This window comes from Acipenser ruthenus, chromosome 5 (assembly GCF_902713425.1).
Source record: "Acipenser ruthenus chromosome 5, fAciRut3.2 maternal haplotype, whole genome shotgun sequence".
NCBI lineage: Eukaryota > Metazoa > Chordata > Actinopteri > Acipenseriformes > Acipenseridae > Acipenser > Acipenser ruthenus.
The window spans coordinates 75037823-75062872 of record NC_081193.1 but is presented as its reverse complement, the minus strand read 5'-3'; the positions used below and the strand labels follow the sequence as shown (position 1 = coordinate 75062872).

At 37.4% G+C, this 25050-nt stretch overlaps 1 protein-coding gene across 1 annotated transcript in view; it reads left to right on the top strand.

Annotated features, from left to right (window-relative positions):
• Positions 1-25050, top strand: part of slc35f1 (solute carrier family 35 member F1) — a 101887-nt gene that overhangs the window by 38524 nt on the left and 38313 nt on the right. The window contains exon 3 of the mRNA XM_034005606.3: positions 23971-24098. Coding sequence (XP_033861497.2) covers positions 23971-24098 — 128 coding nt within the window. The remainder of the gene's footprint in view (positions 1-23970; positions 24099-25050) is intronic.

Sequence of the window (25050 nt, the reverse complement as noted above, 5' to 3'; positions counted from 1 at the left end):
GATAGATGTTTCTGTGGCAGCTGCCTGAAACACTTCATTTTCAGATGCCTGGAACATTTTACTGAAAATATAAAACGTAAAGACAATATTTATTTCCCAAAACAATAAAAGGTAAAGCAAAAGAATAAAAAGTAAAGCTTAAAAAAAACCCCAAAAAACCCATACAGGACACAGAGGAGATAACACAGTCTTGACTAGGGGAAGATTATAGCTGCCTGCACTTTTGCAGACAAATAACTGACTGACCTTTTCAAAGTATAGCTTTTTACGAAATAATGTTTGTTGTCTATGTTAATGTAGAATCTCCTACTTTACAGGATAACCCTGGTTGCCTTACACATAGAAATTTAGGACATTTTAAAGTCTTTAGCCTGCTAATGGTTTATAAAAGGGAAAGAAAACAAACACAGGGGCCCTGAAATCCAGGGAGACTGTGTTCACAGCAGCCCATCGTGGAGAAAGTTATTTGCAAGCTGCCTGATACGTCCATCTCTACTTTTACTTTTTATTAAACAATTCAATCCAAACATATATGCCAAAACTGAGCCCATCTAATGTTTGTGTATGACACATGGCAAAACAAATAATTCAGCTAAAAAGTTTCAAACTATGTCAGACTTCAGTGACCTGGCTCTAATGCTTCTGGGGTGGGGAAACCGGCTGGGACTCTTTCTCCTCATCACATAACAGCAAACCCTACTGGCCAGACACCGAGCACATTCGGAGTGGATAAAAAGCAGGGCTGATCTCTGTTCTTCAGGATCGGTAGCCCGCCCACCTCTGCTCTGGATTGGTCGGCTTAAAAGCGATTCTGGCTTGTGAGATCGGAGGACGATCACACGCCCTCAGAACTTCTGTGCTGTGTGGGTACTCGCTGCGGTGAGGAGGAAAAATAAATAAAAATAATAACTGGTCACTGTAAAATTAAAATAATAATAATAATAATAATAATAATAATAATAATAATAATAATAATAATAATACATAGCTTTACTGCCAACCACCCAATTTAAGTAGCTTTTTAAAAAACAAACAAATTGCTAAACCGTTATATATAAAATAGTTTATGGGTTTTTGTAATTTTTATGCTGCTAAATATTCTTCTTAGAGCTGGCGGTCAAACTTTACTGGGCTCCTACTGTAGACAAATGCAATGTAATAGTATTGTTGCATTAATTTAAATACTTTTGTTACTGTGTGTGACTGAGTGTTTGTGAATTAAAATGATGTGTGTTTGTGTACTCTCTCTATATTTGTCTATATGAACACTAGCAAATCTGAACTCCTTCTTAAGAATCTCAATATAGCTGTCCTGAACCTTGGAAACTGTCTGCTGCTGCCTTCCCCCCCCCACAGTACGAAGCCTTGGTGTACTTCTGGACAGCAACCTCTCCTTTGATGCCCACATCTCCTCCGTGGTCAAATCTTCCTTCTACCACCTTCGAAACATCTCCAAAGTCCATCCCTACCTTTCCCTCCCGAATGTGGAGATACTCTGTCGTGCATTTGTCTCCTCTCGACTCGACTACTGTAACTCTCTATATGGTGGTCTCCCGGCACACACCATAAACCGACCGCAGCTAGTTCAGAATGTCGCTGCCAGGATTCTTACCAGATGTAAAGAAATGTGAACACATCACCCCCCGTCTTGCCCAGCTGCACTGGCTACCTGTAAAGTTCAGGATTATTTTCAAAACTCTTCTGCACACCTACAATTCCCTTCATCACACAGGTCCTGAGTACCTCTATGTCCCTGCCTGCAAGCTGAGGTCCTCTGACTCTGGCCTGCTTGTTATCCCCAAGCACAAGTGTGCCACACTTGGAGTACGCTTGTTTACCTTCATGGCTCTGACTCTTTGGAACTCTCTCCCAGCTTTGGTGCGTGATGCTCCCATCGTCGTTCGCTTTAAATCAACTCTCAAGACCCACCTGTTCTCTCTTGCTTTCCATGCTCTTTAAGCCTGATATCTGTTATTATCTGCTGTGTTGTTGCTACTATTTCATGTATTATCCATTTTTCACTGTATTTAATATATTATGCTTTTTTTACTGTCTATCATGTATTATGCATTTCTCTGTATTTAAAGTATTATGGATCTTCTTGTTGTTACTGCATCTTGTAAAGCGCTTTGTGATGGTGGACCACTATGAAAGGCGCTATATAAAATAAAGATTTATTTATATATATATATATATATATATATATATATATATATATATATATATATATATATATATATATATATATATATATATATATATAAAATAAATAAATAAATTGCTTTGAGGTTTAGAGTTACGCATTTGTTTTTTAAATTGTCATTTGTATTTGTATGAGACTTATGCAGTTTAGCGTTTTCAGGACCTTGCGTGACTCCCTAGAAATCTAGGGGAGTTTTTCTAGCAACAGAACATTGTGACAAAAGAAGAAAAAAAAGTACTTTCGATATGAATTGCACACCCCTGATTAGGTTAAAGAAAGGTCTCAGTTTGCTTGCCTTACTTTCAGGTAGTCTGTTACTGTGTTACTTAGTAGGTCATTTCATGTCTGAAGTGTCTTCAAAGCGGGAGTCACTTGATGCTGCAGTGCTGAGCAGACGTGTTTGTAAGGAGCTCTCGGCTACCCCTGGTTTTTACCTTCTTGTGTCCAACACCACATTATAAACAATTATAGTACAGTGACTTGTTGATTTGATGTTTACAGTATGTCGGGGAGAAACAGAAATAAAAAATCTACACCGTCAGAGCAAGGACACTTAGCACTTAACATTCTTCTGTGACTACTTAAGAGCCGAAAAAAGAAAGCATGCCACATATTCTAAAAGAGATCAAGGAAGGCAATAAATATGTCGCAGAGCAATTAAACAACAGAACTACACTTGGCCATAGAGGACTTAAAAAATACCTTGGGTCGTTTTGGATCGAGACTAACACTCGAGGCTGAGAGTCATATTGAGGACAGCCTGGCACAGCTGGAAAAAAAAGGTAAATACTTTAATAAAAGAAAACAAAATGCTTAGAAATAAAACAGACAATCTCGAAAATCAAAGCAGACATTGCAATATTTGTATAAGAACATAAGAAAGTTTACAAACGAGAGGAGGCCATTTGGCCCATCTTGCTCGTTTGGTTGTTAGTAGCTTATTGATCCCAGAATCTCATCAAGCAGCTTCTTGAAGGATCTCAGGGTGTCGGCTTCAACAACATTACTGGGGAGTTGGTTCCAGACCCTCACAATTCTCTGTGTAAAAAAGTGCCTCCTATTTTCTGTTCTGAATGCCGCTTTATCTAATCTCCATTTGTGACCCATGGTCCTTGTTTCTTTTTTCAGGTCAAAAAAGTCCCCTGGGTCGACACTGTCAATACCTTTAAGAATTTTGAATGCCTGAATCGGACCACTGTGTAGTCTTGTTTGTTCAAGACTGAATACATTCAATTATTTTAGCCTGTCTGCATACAACATGCCTTTTAAACCTGGGATAATTCAGATTCTGGATAATTCTCTTTCTAGAGCAGCAATATCCTTTTTGTAACGAGGTGACCAGAACTAAACACATTTTAGATGAGGTCTTACTAATGCATTGTAAAGTTTTAACATTACTTCATTTGATTTAAATTCAACACTTTTCACAATATATCCGAGCATCTTGTTGGCCTTATTTATAGCTTTAGATGAAGACATTTCTGAGTCAACATAAACTCCTAGGTCTTTTTCATAGATTCCTTCTTCAATTTCAGTATCTCCCATATGATATTTATAATGCACATTTTTATTTCCTGTGTGCAGTACCTTACACTTTTCTCTATTAAATGTCATTTGCCATGTCTCTGCCCAGTTCTGAATGCTATTTAGATCATTTTGAATGACCTTTGCTGCTGCAACAATGTTTGCCACTCCTCCTATTTTTATGTCATCTGCAAATTTAACAAGTTTGCTTACATTATTTCTCTAATAATAAGGCCTAACACAGTACTAGGCTGAGTCATCTACAGGTAAAATAAACACAATTCAGTAATGGGGTGACTGGGTCACGCCTCAATAGTGCAATAGAATCTAAAAATAAAAATAAGCCCAATGGGAATTTTGTATTTTTAAAAGCATTTTTATTATTATTTTTATTTTAGTAAATGTAACACATTTTCACAGAGCAACCGTTCTTTCGGGCCACTGTCAGTCACATACCTGAAAACACAAGACAGATGAGCTGCGCTTCCATCGTCGGTTGTTTTATATATCATTACAGTTTCGTACTTGGCTTCCTGTACTTCTGCTTTTATTCGTTCTGGATCTTGTTAGAGGTACCTGAGAATACTGTGGCTATTGATAAGCAACTGCTTAACATGCTGTCGTAGTCAGAAATTCGAGAAAGTAATTCCACATAATTACCTCAATTTGAGTAAGTGGTGCCTTCATTGTGCCCTCTGAATGCCAGTTCTTGCTTGCCAAGGTAAATAACAGAATCAATCAAGCGTTTTTCTTACTTGCTCATTGTGATGTATTGTATCCCTGCGCTTCGGCTCATCCAGTTGAACATCAATCAGTTTTTGTCCAAAAGTTTTGAGCATAACAGTCAGCAGTCCAGATAAGCTGCGTACCTCCCATTTGTATCCATTAAAAAATCAGAAATACGCACTAAATTTAAATTCAATGTGTAGAAATATGCATAGCAATTTTGCTGCATAGCTCATCTGCCTCCTCTAAAACTTCCACTAACAACTACATCTCCCAGAATACAATGTCTTCAGTTAGTAGGATACTGTACACAAGAAAAACCAACCCAACAAACATTATCCAGTCTCTGGCTAGCCCTGTTGTCTTTGCAGCCAATCACAGTAAGAATAAGAAAAATTTGAAGCTACACAGGTCCACCACAGTAACACCACGGTCCAGCTACAAATCCAACTGGAACCATCGTCAGAGGCAACCGCTAAAAAAAGGTCCCTATAATATGAAACTTATTTAATTAATGTCCTTATTTTATTTATCTGTGTGGCTTGATATTGAAGTTTTAACATGTTCATTGAGTTTAAGAATTGAATGTTGAAATATAAGTAATGTAATTAATTTGCAGAGTCAGTATGATACCTTGAAAAAAATGCGCTGAGACTATAAAGAACCTTGTAGAACACAGGCATGGTTGTTCAGTAGTTCAAAGTAACATTGCAGTTAGAATGGAAGGCTCTTTTTTAATGCCTATGCCATTACCATTAAAGATTGTGCAGTATTTATTGAGATTACTCATGACTTCAAGGTAATGTTGCATTTTACCCCTTGAAAAATACATTTTACTCTTGATAAGTGTTAAAATTAGCAGGTAAGTTACTCCCAGACCCAAAACCTTACCTGGAGCGCTGGTTACAGTGGCTCTCAAGTGACTGGGAACGCTCCTGTTTTTGTGCTGACTTCGATAGACATCCTAGATTGCTGTAGCCAGTGCTGTTCCATATTGCTTTTTCTGTACTGAACAAAAGACAGTTCCAGCATTATAATTTTTTTTTAATTGACAGCTATAATTCTCAGTAACGGTCTCTATAATATTAGCAGTATCCTGCAAAATTCAGCTATTCTTACATCGCTTACCCTAGCATATTTATGTCCCGCTTCTGCTCACTCATGATTGGACACCTGCATAACAAGAGGCAGATATTTAACTCTCCCATTGGTTAAATCTACTCAAGACCTTCAACTGTTTATGTCCCGCCTTTGAAATATACGGTATCCACCACTTACACCGTACAGAGTTGTTTCGGGCAGCCATTTATATCGGACAAACAGCGTTTGCCGTTTGCCATTTGCCATTCCCATTGATTTTCAGTAACAAAGGCATCGTTTAAACAATGTTAAGCACGTCGTACATTTCAAGCAAACTCAGCTGTTTGGATCTCGTTACATGCTATTCACATAGATTTAAATTACAAACACACTGCTTATATTGTAGTAATCGCTCTTACTAATACACCAATAACCTTGTTACCTTGCCTCACATAGATTTCAATACAAAAGGCAGCACTCTACTGTAGTAAAAGCTTGACAGCTCGATCAATCAGCTGTTTGCACCTCGTTACTGAGCGATTTACCCCTGTGCTGTACCTTGGCTATTTAATCCCTGGTCGCAGGGTCGGGTTTACAGTTTGAAAAAACTGCACTGACTACAACAGCAAGCATGCCTGGAAAGAGAATGCTGGAAGTGGTGCGCATCAGCACGAAAATTCAGTGTAAATAAAATTTCTCTGTTAGATGCTGTGCTCTTGCTAAAGCATGCCTGGAACAATGCAATGTTGCTTCAAAAAGCTGGGGACAATGTGGGAATGGACCTGACTATGGACTGGGGAAGAGGATGGAAGTACTCTTAAATAATGTGTGTTTGTAAACTGTGTTATTCTTGTTCAGATCAGTTAGCGTTCTCTGTGTGTTTTGGTGCTTGTGTGACTTAGAGCTGAAAGACTGCCTGTGTGTGAGTGCATCACTGAGTGGGGTGGGAGCAGGTCTGACACGACCAATCGGAGATAGGGAATGAGGGACCAATGAGTAAGGAAGGGGGAGGGATGGGTGTGTGTGTGTGGAGATGACAGTTTGAAAGAGAGAAGCGGGATCTGCCGGCGGAAGAATTGAGAGAGAGCGAGTTGAGAGGTTGAGTTTGTGAGTGAGAGGAGAGGAATGAGAGCCATTGTTCACAAAAAACTAAAAAAACAATAAATACAGCAGTTTCCTACTGCTTTGAACCGAAATCTGTCTCATTATATCCTGGAAACCCCACAGCTCAGAGCTACAATATGTAAATAAATCCTGTTCTCCTGCAGACGGCTACTCTGTCTCAGGCATTAATACCCTGTATCTTTCTAAACAAGGGATTTAGGGGAGCTCCCTAATAAAAGCTGAATATCAAAACAATAATAATGTAGTACAGTAATTGTTAGAGCTGTGTAGAATGGGATTTAAAACAGGATTCATATATCCGCCCTTACTCTGGTCCCACTGCAGTTGGATACGCGACAGATTACTGTATTTTATTACATCTTTTAATTACATTCACAGGTTTTAATACATCTTTTTATTAGTGTAATGAGTGTCTTAATAAAGATTTTTTCACCGCATACATGCTTGTTTGTTTTGATTACTGTACTGGTGATCACGTTAACACAAACGTGACCGTTCTGAGTGGTGGCGGCTATATTGTATCTATTTTATTTATATATATAATCCCATAATAATCCCATTTACAGTATGCCCCTGGAGGTTCTTTTCAATCCTGGGGATCCTATAAAGATATTTTGTTTTTGTTTTTGTAAAAGCAGATCTTTGTAATCTCAATTATTTTTAGATTGAGGTTGCGAATTGTATTCATGTTTTTTTGTCTGATTAGCATATTCACTCCTAACACTGAAGGAGTCGTAATATTATGTTAACTCTAATGTCTTTTTGCTATGTCAGCTCTAATTTATAGAACCGAATTGCTTGCAGTATATCACGAAAAATGAATTGCTTATTTCTTGTGGGCATTTATATAGGTTTAGGGTTAGGGGGGTAAGTGACCCTGATTACAGAAAAGCATGCTTGTCCAGTTAGACTATCAGGTTAACTGATATGCATTGACTCCTATGGGATATGCTGTATATAATATTTTATTATTTATTTATGTTTAAATGTAATCATTCTTATCGACTCAAACCAAGCAATCAGTCTCCTCATTCTTAGATATGTATAGTTTTATATGCCTGTGAAATTGACTCAAGGTTACAGTATAACAAAACCTTAGCCTTGTAATAATACGGGGAGCATAAATACTGATGGTGTGCTCAAATATAGAATAAAGGTATGGCAGGAGTCCCATTTGAAAGGGATTTGGAAAGCTGTGCTTTCCAAATCCCTTTCAAATGGGTGAATTATTCATTCAGGTCTTGTCTGCAATGCTCACCGAATGAAAGGTGGACTAGACTGTAGGGCTAGATCCAAGATACACAACAGGGAAAATGGCAGTCACACCTTACTTAGCAGGCCCCAAAAGTCATTAGCCTACAGTTTGTAAAAAAAAACGATTCAGAAAGCAGGGTTTCAAGCCCTGGAAATAGAGGGCAACATTGATTAAATGATTGGGCTCGATCATGTGGAAGTACCAGGGAACAAGAAAATAATGAGAATATAACAGCAAGATGTATCCAGTGTTAAGGAAAGCATGGTTTCTGTAGCAGAGGTGTTTTTACTGCATCTTCTTACATTTGTATTCATTTTTTTTATTATTATTTCCCTTTTGTTGGGCCATTCCACAGTATTTTTTTTCCCCCACATTACCAATGATGTACACTACTGTACATAATTTGCAATAAAGTAAATGGAAATCTTCATGATTCTTGTAGTATGTCTCAAATGCACTATTGAGGCGTGACCCAGTCACCCCAGTACTGAATTGTGTTTATTTTACCGGGAGATGACTCAGCCTAGTACTGCTTTAGCAGGCCTTGTTATTAGAGAAATAATGTGACATGGTTGCCTTCAAATCGAAACCTTTTAAATGTTTTACAGAAGTAGTTAAAAGTATTAAAAAAAAAAACAGTAGGTGTCGCTGAAGAGCGAGGTTTACTTTCCAAAAGGCCGATGCAGAGCTCGCTCTGAGCACTGAAAGGCTAGCATGACTTGCCCTGTACTTCACAAAGATTTGATAAATATTCTCAAATAGCTGTCTTGGTCAATGTTGAATTACTCATTCAATGAAGACATGTGATGCATATCAAACATGAAACAATTTGTATTCCAAACCGCAGAATTGTATCTAGATTATTACCAAAATATGTAGTAATCCTCCTTCTTCAGTGCCCTGAATTGCAGTTTAGGTTATAAGCACATACATCCTGAAAGATCAGGCTGTACTTCACCTTCTTGGCCTTTGGAACAATGTAATTAAAATTGAAACACCTCTGTATGGCACAGATAGCACTAATCTGTAGTATTTTTTGAAAAAATAATATAATTGCTAACCAAGGCTTGGTCTGTTTTGAAATCGGATGTGACCACTATTGCTCCCTGAAGATCAAATACCAGTAATCTGTATAGGCTTTGCACATTGAGTGGGCGTCTTTCCACTGGGGAGTTTGAATGCCCACATTGATTTCAAGGTGTATACTGTATGCAAAAGCCAACACACAATTTATATTCCAATACTGTGTGAAAAATAATGTCTTAGATCTCCTCCTGTAGGTCCCAGAAGAAGATTCCTGAAAGGGAATACAAAATAAAAGTAGAATATTTTAAAACACAGATGATATGTCTTTTCAAAGGCTTATGATTTACGATTCCAGTATAAAGTATCAATGCAGATAGCAGATGGTTATTCTATAGAAAAACACTGTAATCTAAGGTAAAGTGTAAAAATAGTATTCAAATGTAATGGTAAATAACATATTTTAATCAAAAAGTAAACAAAAGTGTTACCGCCTATGCTTATATGTTTACCTGTTAATTAAAAAAAAAATATTAAATCAGTTAACCAGGAATGAATAATGTAAGTTAGAACAAATTGCCTCTACAACAGAATTGAAAAGCATCAGAACTAATTTTAACCAGCTAGAGCAGAATTTTAAATGCAGCAAGTAGATCATTCTGGCACAATATTATCATAATATAATTTGATATTCCTGAAACATTTCTAGACTGTTAAATATCTGCTTTTCACATTTAACAACATCATACCATATTTTATTTAAAAAAAAAACTGAAAAATAATCTGGCCCTGTACACTGTAGGTAGGGCTCTTAATTTTTTTTTTTCATCACATGATGTCCCTTTTTAAAGTTTTATTGAGCCATCTACGTTTCTTAATTAAACTCTTAGAAAAGTGTTGATTGTGAAGCAAGATCACTTGTTTTTTTCTCCTGTAACTTTTAATTCAAACCGAACACAAAAACAGAGTTCAGTTAAATTGCTTTTCCCTGATTTAAAATCTTTGACTTGTTGCAAAAATGTTATAAACCTGTTTTGCAAATAGTATCCTGTCAATTTAACTTCACTCACTGTTTTGCGTTCGGTTTGAATTAAAAATAAGCTGCTTTTTTTTACATTATCAATGAAACAGAATCATAGTTTCAATCAAGTTATGGGAGAAAAACTAAAGTGAACTTGTTTCACAATCAACACTTTTCCAAGAGATTAATTGAACAGAGTAATCTAAAAAAAATGTGATCAAAAACAAGAGCCCTGACTGTGTTACAGATTAGTTCAGATGAAAAAGGGGCTGACATACAGTAGTCTGTCATGGACTTGAAAACTGATGAGTTATTTGTGTATTTTGGCTTAATCTAATAATTTGTGTTTAAAACAAAATAATTGACCACCAAAGCAATGTCTCTGTCATTGTTTTTTTTTTTTCTACATTAAAACCAGTTAAAGGACCATTGAGCTTTATCAGAGTAATTAGCAAACACTCTAAAAACCCAACTGGGTTACCTTTGCCACTTGCCTTGGCCAAGTTTGTGTTAAGCAGCAGCTGAAGTAAATTGAGGTCAACTGAAAGGGGAGACATAATGGCCATTGCTGGTGGATGTTCTGTGCAATACACTTGGGTCTTCTATGTACATGAACATCATTATTACGATCAGTCAACTGCTTAGACCGGGCATACAAATGTATTGGTGGCTGATTTCATCGGGGTGCCTCGACACCTTTAGGTCAGGCAGGCTAGGATTCTGTTTCTGCTTGGAGATAACCTGAACTTGCTTAGCATAATGTCATTTAAGTCTGTGTGTTTTTGAGACATATTAACCTACTGTATAGCTCTGACTGCAATTTATTATTTTTAAGGAAAGCAGTGGTAAGGTAATAACTTATGCTTTGCTAAATGTGTCCTCAATTCAGTATGACATAGTCATTTTTGAAAGATGTTAGAATCATGTGGCGATTTTATATGTCAGTGAGGTCACAGAATATGGATTTTATTTTTGCATTCTATGGTGGTGAGGTCCCCTTCAAGTTACTAAGGATTTAAAAGGCACACCTATATTTCTGAACCTCAAAAACCTTCTGGCTGCACATGTTTGTCGGAGAACAAAACCAGTACATGTTTAAGGCATCTAATAGCTTTTTGAAAATGGTTTTCAAGAGGGCTGTTTTGTTTCAAAATGATGGACCCCGGGTTCTAACATCCTTTGAAGAACAAGAGAAACCAATTTTATTGGAAGCCGATTAAATTAAGGCTGAGGCAGTGCATCGATTCATCGATGCTTCGTATCGTTTGACAACTACCGATAGTCAAGCCTGTGCATCGTTTTTGTGTAAAGGGTTTAAGCAAAGAAAAGCTTTTATTTTTTATTAAATTTGGAATTGGCCATTATTTTTTGCATTAAGTGCAGAGCTTCTCTGCTCCCCTCAGGTCTGACTCTCTGAATCTGCATGCGATTGAGCTCACCTTCCCCCCCCCCCCCCCCTGCCCCCTGTGAGTGTTTACTGATGGGATTGGATGTATGCAGGAGTTAAGAGCGTTGTGTTACAAATACTGTATCGACCGAGCTACAGTGCCTTTCGATGTTTGACAATTGTTTTCTAAAGTAAGACGACAAGAAAGAAAAAGTAAAGAAAGTAATGTTTGGAGTACTCCGGTAACACAACTAATTTGCATGACCATTTAAAGATGCTGAGGTTGCGCTAGCCTTTAAAAATGTGCATTTGTAAAAAGAAATAGACATAAAGACAAGCTTACCATGATACGTTTTCTTTTGAAAATCCCCCATTCACAACGTAAAAACCAGTGCTGTAGAACATGTACCAATGTCTCTGCGGGTAGCTGTCAACATCATAACTATTTACAAGTTGTTTTAAAAGTTATTTAAATTTTCCTTTTAGCACCCAAGTCAAAAAATGACTTGTGCTCTTTCCAAATCAAAGTCTTAATAATCCTCTGGAGCATTTAATTTGTCATAAGTTTTAGATGATCCTCATGTAAACGAGAGCGTTTGCTGGTCTGCACTCTGTTCTGACAGCTTTTAAGAGGATGCAGGGAGTAGTGGAACCATTTTTACACGTTTCATTGCATACTACTTCATAATATAAAAAAACCACACTGTTTTTATATATGTAACTACTGTATATGCATAAACTGATGTAATCAATTTAATATGCATAATAGTTACTTGCAATGTTACATAGTAATCCACAGCTCCACATGTATTACTGCGTTTTTTGTGTTTTTTTGTCATAACGTCGATGAATCAATGCATCGGCTTTTTTGGAGAACGATATATCAATAGTGAAATATTAGGCATTGCCCCAGCCTTAGATTAAATGTGTGATCCATCCACCCTGTGTATCAACCATTTTTGTCCAAGGCATTCATTAAGTCCTTCCTTATCCTTGTATCATCCATCCAGAGGTCTTGCTTCAAACTTGCATGTCATGCTTGATCCTATCATGGTCTTTGCATTTTTACTGGTATGGGTAGGCAAAAAAAAAAAAAAAAAATACAAAACTTTACAATATAACTGGAGTAATCAAATCCAAATCTGAACAGTTAACTTAAAGTAACCAGTGATAACCCATTACTCTTGTTTTTGAAACAACAACTGTACCAAAACAATTTTCTTGTGTCTGAACACCGGCACACACTATTCATCACAGGGACTTAATTTAAGACTTATTATTAGAGGGGGATTGCAAACTTAACTAAGTGCAAATTGCAATTTTCTTTGGGTTTTTTGTCAGTGTGTACACCCACTAATTCGACTGTAACTGTTTTTAATGGGCACAAAATGAATAGCTGTGCACATATGGCAATTTGTTTACCCATTTAAATCTAAAGTACATGCCCACAGAATAATTAAAAATAAAAGGGGTATGAATGTATTAAAGCTACAGTATTGTTAACAGTACTTAGAAAATAGTTTTTAAAACCTTGGTTAACAGTCCTAAAAATATCCTTGCGTTGTGAGAAACCCCAATGCTCAGACAGACTTTGCGTGCTTGTCATAAAGATATCATCTCATTAACATATCATTCACATACTCTGTTGCAACAAAGATTGTGGCAACATTTACAGTACCAGGCAAAGAGGAAGCAGTTCAAAGGCACTTTGCTCCACCTTAAAGGGCACATAAAGACCTTTTTTTATTTTATTGTGTTTCATGTTCCCATGTGTTGCTACAACTGTTTACATAAGGTGTGTGTTGTTTTTATTTATTTTTATTTATTTTTTGTTACATTTTGACCACTTTTTTAAACTTTTAAATTGCATTCCCTGCCTCAAGATGGCTTCCCATGTACCCGCATGGATCTCTCAGAACTACATTTCCCATCATCCTCCTGCTCACATATGTAACAGATGGATTTATCAGTGAGCAGGAGGGTGATGGGAAATGTAGTTCTGAGAGGTCCATGCGGGTACTTGGGAAGCCACTTGAGGCAGGGAATGCAATTTAAAAGTTTAAAAAAGTGGTCAAAATGTAAAAAAATATATATATATTAAAACAATACACACACCTTACGTAAACAGTGTAGCAACACATGGGAACATGTAACACAGTAAATAAAAAAGGTCCTTATGTACCCTTTAATGCCAAAAATGAAAATCAAGCCCACTGTCAGTGTATTCTCTCGCTGAAAAGGAAGGTATTGATGTATTTCAGTAGCTCATGTTTTTACAGTACAGCCTGTTGAATTTAGTTGACTAGTATTCAGAGTACTGTAGTGATCTTTATAATCAAGTGCATTCACTATTGTATCACAAACCCTCTTCATTATACTTAATGCTTAAAAATCTATGTAAACTCTTATTATTTAGTTGTATTTATTATTTAGTTGTCTTTATGAAGAAATATAATCTGCAACATTTTTTTTTGAGAAAGCAAGAAACAAAGTTTAAATGGATCCTAAACATTTTAGCTCTGTTAATATATTAATTGGATATTAATGAAACTGTTAGCCAACAACAGAATCAAATGTTTTCAAAAATTGGCATAATTCAGCCTTCTTTATATGTAAATTCATGAAAATTAAAGAAATAAAAAACAATCAATCTAGGGGCAACTGACTAAATATGTGACATGAGTGAATAATTAATTTAGAAGGCCGTCAAGGGATTATTATTATTATTTACTTTGTGCATGTTGCTTAGCAAAATGTACCAGTAAACTGTCGGTATCTCAAAAGGTTATGAGAATGAAACTTGGATGACATGAAAGTTTAAAAAAAAAAAAAAAAAAAAAAAAAAAAAGCACTGGGTCTAATTACAAACAAGTTAGTGTGCTACAATGAATTAATATAAAATAATATCTGATGTATTGTTGTATGACCATATTACAACATTACAGACATTCTTGATTTGCTTGTAACAATACCTAATTGTTGTGCTAATTTTAATATGTAAAAATCTATTTTAAGTGCTTTCTGGGCTTACTTGCTAATTTCATATTTTTAGTCACTGAATAAGCTTGTTTTCTGTCTTAATTTTCGTTGTTGAATCATACATTTTTACCAATTTATATCTGTAAATCTGTTAAAATTATTAATGGTAATTAACCAGGACAAATATTCCTTTCTAATAAACGGTCAGTTTATCGCAGTTTGTACTTATTATTATTGATACTGAAGTGAGTGGGTGTCATTCATATCCCAAGACTATGCAGAGTTTTCACGTAGTTCATTTGCAGTCTGGTAAACAGCTCAGAAACTAGAAATTGTCTGGCAGACACTCTGGGAGGGAAATGTTAACTAGAACATTTTAAAGAATCATGAAAGCATACTTGCACAAGCATAGTGTTACATCTGGTATGACCTTTTCCACTTAAAACCCTGTCATTTTGGAAGTGGCACACAAAACTGTCATATTTTCTTGCAAGCTTCAGAGCAGACCACATGCATTTTAGTGCATTTTTAAAGATAATAAAACAGATAAAAACACAGCCAACGGAACTGATGGAGGGGTCCTTTTACCAGACCTCCCCAGGAGCTACATTCAGATCAAGGCTGCAGACCTGTGTCGCCGGCTGGGGATTAAGACGACCCGCATCACTCCACTGCATCCCCAGAGTGATGGTCTGGTGGAGAGATTCAACTGCACCCTCTCCACTCTGCTCGCCATTGCCACTACTGTTCATCAGTGAGACTGGGGCGTCCAGCTGCTGATTCTCCTGACATGCAGTACAAGAGTCCACAGGCTGCACCCCAGAACTCCTGATGTTTGGCTGGGAGCTCTGGATTCAGGCCAGGCTAGTGTTTGGCTGTCTCCCAGATACTGTAGCGTACAATCCCGGACTCGAGTATGCCAAGTGCCGGCTAGACCACGCTGATTTTGGAGCGGTTTGGCAAGGTGGTGTACCGGGTGCAGATGCCACCACTAGTGCTGCACCACAACCGCCTTGCTCCCTACAGGGGGAATCGCAATCAGGACCAGCCCACTGATGAGACCCCTGAGCGGGACTCAGACCTGCCCGCTTTCACAGCTGCTCCAGCAGAGTGACAGAGACCACTGCCTACACCGTGAGACAGCTCCACCAGCTCATCACCACAGCGACCAGGATCCCATCCAGGACCAGGGGGACCTCCCGCCCCGACCACTCGCCCTCTGCGTTTGGTTGTCTTTCATTCCCAAAATTCAAAAGTAAATATATGTGGCTGTTCATTGAATGCCATTGTGGTTTTTAGTCTGAAGCTGCATTCTAAGTAGTCAAGGGAAAACCCATCAACAAACACAAACTTGGGACTAATTCATATGTAGCCATATGTATATTGTAGATGATGCTTTGTATATACTACAATTCCATTAAGCACGTGGTTTTCTTGTGATGGTTGCAAACCTCTCTTTTTGTGACCCAAAACATGTGTCTCTGTCTGTGTTGTCTGGTCTGATGAATCACATATCTCTTCAATGTGAAATGTGAGAATCTTCTACTGAAAAGTTTTTGTAGTTTTTTGTAAATCTACCCCACTAAGCATTAAAATGATAAATGTTGCACAAGCAGATACAATAGTCAATGCATTCAGTTGATAAGCGAGAATATGCAGCAGTTCCAGCGAGACACAATTGCTTAGTTTTTTTTTTTTTGTAGCAATGAAGAATTTGTGTGATGGAAACAAGGCAGTGGGGGGTTTAAAAACAGGGACACTTGGTGTTTTGTCCCAAGTGGCTTTTAACTGACGAGTGCATCAAATTTGCATATAACATCCCATTTTTGTACAAATATGTTTCACAAATGTAATTTTAAACCTGTATTGTGTTGAAATATCTGTATTTTATTTGCACTCAACTGAAGGAATACTGTAATAATGTTTCTAAAAATCTTAACATGCAATTTCCCCATACAGGTTTGCCTAATAAACCTGGGTTGAAAAAATGAGCTCTACCCAGTGCACTGTGTTTTCCAAAACATGTCCCTGAACAATAACCTAGCTTATTGAGAAAAAAAACCGTGAATCTAGTCAAGGTAGCATAGCAGTAACAGTGGGAGCACAGATGGTTGCTATAAAGAAACAATGAAGGATGGTCTATTTGCATGTACTGCACATGTAACATCCCCCCAGGACGGGATAAAGCATTGGTGACCTGGTATTATAACTGGATTATTCGTTGTAAAGTAAATTGAAAAAAGCATGCCAAAAAAGCATTTAAAATATTTCTTCCTGGCAACATTGTATTGGTGCTGCTGTGATTTTAAACCGTTATAAACAGTATTGTATCATCAGTGGGACAAGTCTAGGAGCTGAGCTATGGACCCTCCTTGTGGCTGGGCAGGGGCCCTATGCATGTAAATTAGTATAGCTAGTGGTTGTGTGTCATTCTTTTAAAATGTTGCAGGGTTTTAAATTGGATCCCTACATGTTTTTTGGGTTTCCCTTCAATAGGCAAACAAGCCAGCTACGTGAGAATGTGGCGTGGCTGGGTAGTGTGACCTGACTGGAGGGGAACTTTTAAAAAAGATATGCACAGAATATGGCCAGGTTCTGATTGATTGACTGTCAAGTAGAACTGGGCACATGGTATAAAAGAGGAGCCCACTCCTTGGTTTGAGGTTAGTTTAAGTGAGTGAGAGAAGGCAGGGCTCTTGCACACTGCACTGAGATAGCTCAGTCTCGGGTGCTTCTTTTGATTTATATTTTGTTTCATTATTTTTTATTTATTTGTTGTTTGTAATTTAAAAAAAAGAAGTGCGTGGAAATGGCGCTTTTGAACTCCAATCTCCATTTCCTGCCTTGACTGCAAAGCTACCCTTCCACACACCTATGTATTTTTATATGAAAGATTATATGGAATTCATAGCATGGACTTCACTTTAGCTAATCGGCAAACTTGGGCTGAGGCAGCGAAACACCAGTGTCAGTGTTAAGGGTGGGTGAAAATGTGAACATCTTAGCCCAACCAGATATTTTTTTAATGCTTTTTTTTTAGTGAGGCTGGATTTAAGAGAAGATAATTGCTTAAATACCTTTAGAATAAATTAAGATTTAATTGGGAAGCTTGGTAACAGCAGAAATTTGGTAACACTTTTTAGATGAAATGGTGGGAACTCGTATCAGAGTCTGAAGTGTAAAGGATCCAGTTGAATGACATGTCCATAATATATTTTTGATGTGACCTTTGGCTTATTAGAAAATCAGATTTGATTATTTCAATTCTGTGTTCTGTTCTATTGCATTGTTCTATTGAATTTCAGATGTTTTTGCAATACTGATTTTGTCCTTGGGTGTTTGTATTTATGCATATTTTTAGTAGTAGTAAAATACAGAATCTGGTTATATTAAATCAGGCTTAAAAATGTAGCCTGCTCTATAAAAGCTATTTACTTAAAATCCTTCACTCCCAACACGACTCTATGCAGCAGTGAATGGGTTAAGGTCTTGACTTTGGTTGTGTGGAGTCCCATTTTGTAACCTGCTGTGCAAATGATTGGCAATTTAGGTCACAAACTTTATCTGTTAGCCTTTGTTTTTTTGTCAACAAAACTGTCTGAAGAAAACTTGACTTTGGTTGTGTGTCCCTCGTGTCTCCCTACACCCTATCACCCTCTCTTCTCCTCTACTGGCTGCTCCTTCTTTCCTAGCCCCTCTGTGGTGGAACCAGCTACTGTTGCAGTATTATTTGCACTTACTGTAAACTATACTGTATTTAAATATTAATCTTGCATCGCAACACTGTACTGCCCTTTAACACCTGAAAATCACCTTGGATAAAGGTGTCTGCCAAATAAATAAATAATAATAATATTGCGGTTATAAACAGCTAAACTGTTTTTTGAAAAATGGTAGCTTGGTTAATGTTAAGTTTGAAATACAAGGTGCAAGAGCAGCTGCTATTATGAGAGCTGGAGGGACTATAATTAAAAAAAAAAAAAAAAAAAAAAAAAAAAAAATCAATTCACATGCTGCAGGGTATATTTGAATAATTACACAGTGCTGTCTGGCATGAATTTACATGTTTTTATTAAGCCACAGTATATCTTATTGAAACTGCAATTTCTCATCCAAGCTATATAATTATTTTTATTATTATTTATTTCTTAGCAGACACCCTTATCCAGGGCAACTTACAATTGTTACAAGATATCACATTATTTTTACATACAATTACCAATTTATACAGTTGGGTTTTTACTGGAGCAATCTAGGTAAAGTACCTAGGGTACAGCTCAAGGGTACAGCAGCAGTGTCCCCCACCTGGGATTGAACCCACGACCCTCCGGTCCGGAGAACCTAACCACATATAATAATAATAATAATAATAATAATAATAAATTATATATATATATATATATATATATATATATATATATATATATATATATTGCTTTGAGGTTTAGAGTTACGCATTTGTTTTTTAAATTTTAGTGCTGGGACAAATATCCAGATATTAAAACATATATCTTTTTTTACATGTATTCCGATATAAAAATCAGATGTTCGTATTTGCTACAAATGACAAAAATACCTTGCACTTATCACCAGAATTTGCATGCCAGTTTAAAAAAATGGCAAATGAAAGAGAGCTCTGTGTGATATATATACAGTACTGTGCAAAAGTTTTAGGCAGGTGTGAAAAAATGCTGTAAAGTAAGAATGCTTTCAAAAATAGGCATGTTAATAGATTATATTTATCAATTAACTAAATGCAAAGTGAGTGAACAGAAGAAAAATCTAAATCAAATCCATATTTGGTGTGACCACCCTTTGCCTTCAAAACAGCATCAATTCTTCTAGGTACACTTGCACAAAGTCAGGGATTTTGTAGGCATATAGTCAGGTGTATGATTAAACAATTATACCAAACAGGTGCTAATGATCATCAATTCAATATGTAGGTTTGAAACACAATCATTAACTGAAACAGAAACAGCTGTGTAGGAGGAATAAAACTGGGTGAGGAACAGCCAAACTCAGCTAACAAGGTGAGGTTGCTGAAGACAGTTTACTGTCAAAAGTCATACACCATGGCAAGACTGAGCACAGCAACAAGACACAAGGTAGTTATACTGCATCAGCAAGGTCTCTGCCAGGCAGAAATTTCAAGGCAGACAGGGGTTTCCAGATGTGCTGTCCAAGCTCTTTTGAAGAAGCACAAAGAAACGGGCAACGTTGAGGACCGTAGACGCAGTGGTCGGCCAAGGAAACTTACTGCAGCAGATGAAAGACACATCATGCTTACTTCCCTTTGCAATCGGAAGATGTCCAGCAGTGCCATCAGCTCAGAATTGGCAGAAAACAGTGGGACCCTGGTACACCCATCTACTGTCCGGAGAAGTCTGGTCAGAAGTGGCCTTCATGGAAGACCTGCGGCCAAAAAGCCATACCTCCGACGTGGAAACAAGGCCAAGTGACTCAACTATGCACGAAAACACAGGAACTGGGGTGCAGAAAAATGGCAGCAGGTGCTCTGGACTGACGAAACAAAATTTGAAATATTTGGCTGTAGCAGAAGGCAGTTTGTTCGCCGAAGGGCTGGAGAGCGGTCCCCGAATGAGTGTCTGCAGGCAACAGTGAAGCATGGTGGAGGTTCCTTGCAAGTTTGGGGCTGCATTTCTGCAAATGGAGTTGGGGATTTGGTCAGAATTAATGGTCTCCTCAATGCTGAGAAGTATAGGCAGATACTTATCCATCATGCAATACCATCAGGGAGGCATCTGATTGGCCCCAAATGTATTCTGCAGCATGACAATGACCCCAAACATACAGCGAAAGTCATTAAGAACTATCTTCAGCGTAAAGAAGAACAAGGAGTCCTGGAAGTGATGGTATGGCCCCCACAGAGCCCTGATCTCAACATCATCGAGTCTGTCTGGGATTACATGAAGAGAGAGAAGCAACTGAGGCTGCCTAAATCCACAGAAGAACTGTGGTTAGTTCTCCAAGATGTTTGGGCCAACCTACCTGCCGAGTTCCTTCAAAAACTGTGTGCAAGTGTACCTAGAAGAATTGATGCTGTTTTGAAGGCAAAGGGTGGTCACACCAAATATTGATTTGATGTAGATTTTTCTTCTGTTCACTCACTTTGCATTTTGTTAATTGATAAATATAAACTATTAACATGTCTATTTTTGAAAGCATTCTTACTTTACACCTGCCTAAAACTTTTGCACAGTACTGTATGTGTGTATATGTGTGTGTATATATATATATATATATATATACACAGCTCTGGAAAAAATTAAGAGACCACTGCAAAATTATCAGTTTCTCTGGTTTTACTATTTATAGGTATGTGTTTGGGTAAAATGAACATTTTTGTTTTATTCTATAAACTACTGACAACATTTCTCCCAAATTTCAAATAAAAATATTGTCATTAAGAGCATTTATTTGCAGAAAATGACAACTGGTCAAAATAACAAAAAAGATGCAGTGTTGTCAGACCTCGAATAATGCAAAGAAAATAAGTTCATATTCATTTTTAAACAACACAATACCAATGTTTTAACTTAGGAAGAGTTCAGAAATCAATATTTGGTGGAATAACCCTGATTTTCAAGCACAGCTTTCATGCGTCTTGGCATGCTCTCCACCAGTCTTTCACATTGATGTTGGGTGACTTTATGCCACTCCTGGCGCAAAAATTCAAGCAGCTCGGCTTTGTTTGATAGCTTGTGACCATCCATCTTCCTCTTGATCACATTCCAGAGGTTTTCAATGGGGTTCAGGTCTGGAGATTGGGCTGGCCATGACAGGGTCTTGATCTGGTGGTCCTCCATCCACACCTTGATTGACCTGGCTGTGTGGCATGGAGCATTGTCCTGCAGGAAAAACCAATCCTCAGAGTTTGGGAACATTGTCAGAGCAGAAGGAAGCAAGTTTTCTTCCAGGACAATGTATATATAAATAAATAAATATATATATATATAAATCACAGAGTCAACACAGCAGCTCTTGAGTTGTTGAATGTTGTGTAGTGATTTTTATATAGATTGTATATATTATCAAGGCTCAGAGTTAACGTATATTTGATAGCATTTTGCTACCCAAAACTCTTAATTTGCAACTAGTTTTTTTATGCAGTAGCATTTTTCTGATACCTTACGCTTTAGTTTATGACCGACCCTGAGTGAACACGTACATAATTAACGGTATTAGTTTTTGTTTTTAACACGTACATTATTAATATCTTTCATAAAGTGGGAAACCATTGCTAATTGAGCTTCCTGACTTTGTAACGCCCCGGCCCCATGTATATACACACAAGGCACATGATGCAAATCGTATTGGACAGCAGTGTACAGAAGTTTATTTTATAGACCAAAAGTAAAATTAAATTAAAAACAACTGTTCGTTATGACCCAACAGGATATCGAGTTATTCCGTGTCTCTAAAATGCTCATTTAATCTGTCATGGAGATTATTTTGTTATAATGTTAACCCTGGTTTCACACACGGTAAAAACACATAATAGGTAGATAATTATTATTTCTTCATCAAAATTCTGACTAAGAAACAAAACCAAACCAAACCAAAAAACAAGAGCAAATACTGTAGCTAGCTATAATGTTTCCAAGTAACGTCTTCCTTGTTTTATCAGTACTTTTTTCAATCAAACATCGATCAATCAATTAATCACTTAAGAATTGAACACAATTTCCATCACCACACACACATATATATATATATATATATATATATATATATATATATATATATATTATTTATATATACACTACCGGTAAAAATTTTGGAACACCCCCATTTTTCCAGTTTTTATTGAAATCTAAGCAGTTCAAGTCCAGTGAATAACCTGAAATGGTACAAAGGTAAGCGGTAAACTGCCAGAGGTTAAAAAAAAAAGTTTAGGTTACCAAAAACTGAAAAATAATGTACATTTCAGAGTTATACAAAAAGACCTTTTTCAGGGAACAAGTAATGGGTTAACAACTTACAGCTGTTCTGCAGCAATGGAAGTAAATTAAGCCTTGAAAGTTGATGCTAACAATTCCTACAGGTGTCCCAACTTTTGTTGATTACTTACAAACCCTCTGTCTGTATAAAAGCAGTGTTGGAACAGACTGTGTTACTACACCCTCTTAAGCATTATTTGGACAGTATTGTACTGCAGGAAGTAGTATATTGCTCTCATAATGGCAAGAAAAAGGCAATTAACTAAGGAAGACAGACAGACCATTATAACCCTTAAAAGTGTAGGTCTTTCCTTTAGAGAAATTGCAAAGAAAGCCAAGGTGTCAGTGAGTACAGTTTCCTACACCATCAAAAGGCACTTGGAAACTGGAGGAAACTCTGACAGGAAGAGGTCTGGCAGACCCAAAGCCACAACAGAATCAGAAGACAAGTTTCTGAGAGTCAACAGCTTGCGTGATAGGCGGCTCACAGGACAACAGCTTCAAGCACAGCTTAACACTAGTCGAAGTAAGCAAGTCTCAGTTTCAACTGTGAAGAGAAGACTTCGAGCTGCAGGTTCGACAGGTCGAGTGGCAGTAAGAAAGCCATTGCTAAGATGGCAAAATAAGAAAAAGAGGCTTGCCTGGGCCATGAAGCACCGCCAGTGTACTACTGAAGACTGGAAGAAGGTCTTATGGACCGATGAATCAAAATTTGAACTCTTCGGTTCATCACGCAGGGTTTTTGTACGCCAGAGTAGGCCGAAAGGATGGTTCCTCGGTGTGTGACACCAACTGTCAAACATGGAGGAGGAAGCGTGATGGTCTGGGGCTCTTTTGCTGGATCCAGAGTCGGCGACTTGCACAGAGTGAGTGGCACCCTGAATCAAAACTGCTACCACAGCATTTTGCAGCGCCATGCAATACCCTCTGGTATACGCCTAGTTGGTCAGGGGTTCATCCTACAGCAAGATAATGACCCAAAACATACCTCCAGGCTATGTCAGAACTACCTTAGAAGAAAAGAACAAGACGGTAGGCTTCAAATCATGGAATGGCCAGCACAGTCTCCAGACTTAAATCCCATCGAGCTGGTTTGGGATGAACTGGACAGAAGGGTGAAAGCAAAGCAACCTACAAGTGCAACACATTTGTGGGAACTTCTGCAACAGTGTTGGGAAGAACTTTCCGAACAATATTTGATTTCCGTTGTAGAAAGAATGCCACGAGTGTGTTCGGCTGTTATATCTGCAAAAGGTGGCTACTTTGAGTCAAAAATTTAGATTAAATTTTGTTAAACAAAACGATTCCATGATTTATTTTTTATCTCCAATTGTTTATTTGTTCTGTGCTTTAATTTCAGAGTACATTGAGACATTAAACTGCGTAAATTTCAATAAAAACAGGAAAAATGGAGGTGTTCTAAAACTTTTGACCGGTAGTGTAATATATATATATATATACTTGCTTCTGGTTTTCAAACAGCTTTGTAATTCTAATTATATTCCAGCTGCAAAACTGAATAAACCCCAGGTGCTTTACTGTATATCTTGTTGATATCTTACTAAATTGTTTTAAGGTGTTTTGGATATTGACAGTACTGTAGTAGTTTAGAAGCCTGTCAAAAGAAATTGTTGATTTTCTGGTTAAGATGTAACTGGTTATGTTTTTCCTTGTGTCTCCCAGGAGAAGAAAACTTATTGGCAATATTGAAAAGAAGATGGTGGAAGTACATGATCCTAAGCTTGATAGATATAGAAGCCAATTACCTGGTAATCAAAGCTTACCAGTACACCACACTGACAAGTGTGCAGGTAGGTCTCCATTGCTTCACCTCGTCCTGTCTCTTGTCTTTTTATTGAAGTTGTGAAATGCCTTTTGGATGCATTTTGTGTTATTTGTATTTACCTTTTAAGAAATTATAAGAGCAACTGCTTTCACTGGAGTCTACTGGCCACTTGGATCTATGAGGCCCTGGTTTTGAACACTTGACTTGCTATGTGATTCTTGGGAAAGTCATCCATAACGTCAGTCCTAATAAAACTAAACAAACTTAACTCTGGTAGAAAAATGTTTTGACGAGGTGTAAGACTTTTTGCATCACCATGCTAAATGCCTTCTCCATTTAGTCAGCTGAAGTGTATCCATGTAATTTATGTGTCGGCTACAAGACTGAAGTAAATTCTTAGCAGCACAAAACCGCCATAAAATCTTATTCTGGTTGATCTTTTAATGAAATACTGTGGGATAAAGGAGACACTCTTTCATCATACAGTACATATACATACAGTCGTGAGGAGAAAATCCATAGGAGCTGTTTTTCATTCATGGAATGAGAAGGAATCGTTCTTCAGTTCTAATCTCACCTTGATCTCACTCTTTGCAGGCACAATGTTTACTGTAGGGAAAGGAAATCAATTCGGTAGACCCTCTGGATTTATAGATTGGAAATGGCAGACAGCGGACAATTGCACAGAAATTTCCCCTGGGTCTTAGTCTACTTCTGCTTCAAACCCTGACATTGATAACAGGTTACTGTATCCAGGCTGGGCTGGAGGACAGTAAAAATATAGATATACCAGAGTATGGATCATTATTACTATGCCTATTATAGTTTTGATTTTGAAAATATTACAATATGTCTTAAACTCATGCAAGTATAAAATTAATACATGGCACTCAGGTTATCATTTCCCATCATCATAATATGCTAACAGTCATCAAAAAGGGCAAATCCAAAACCATCCTTTAGCTGAAAAAGGAAAT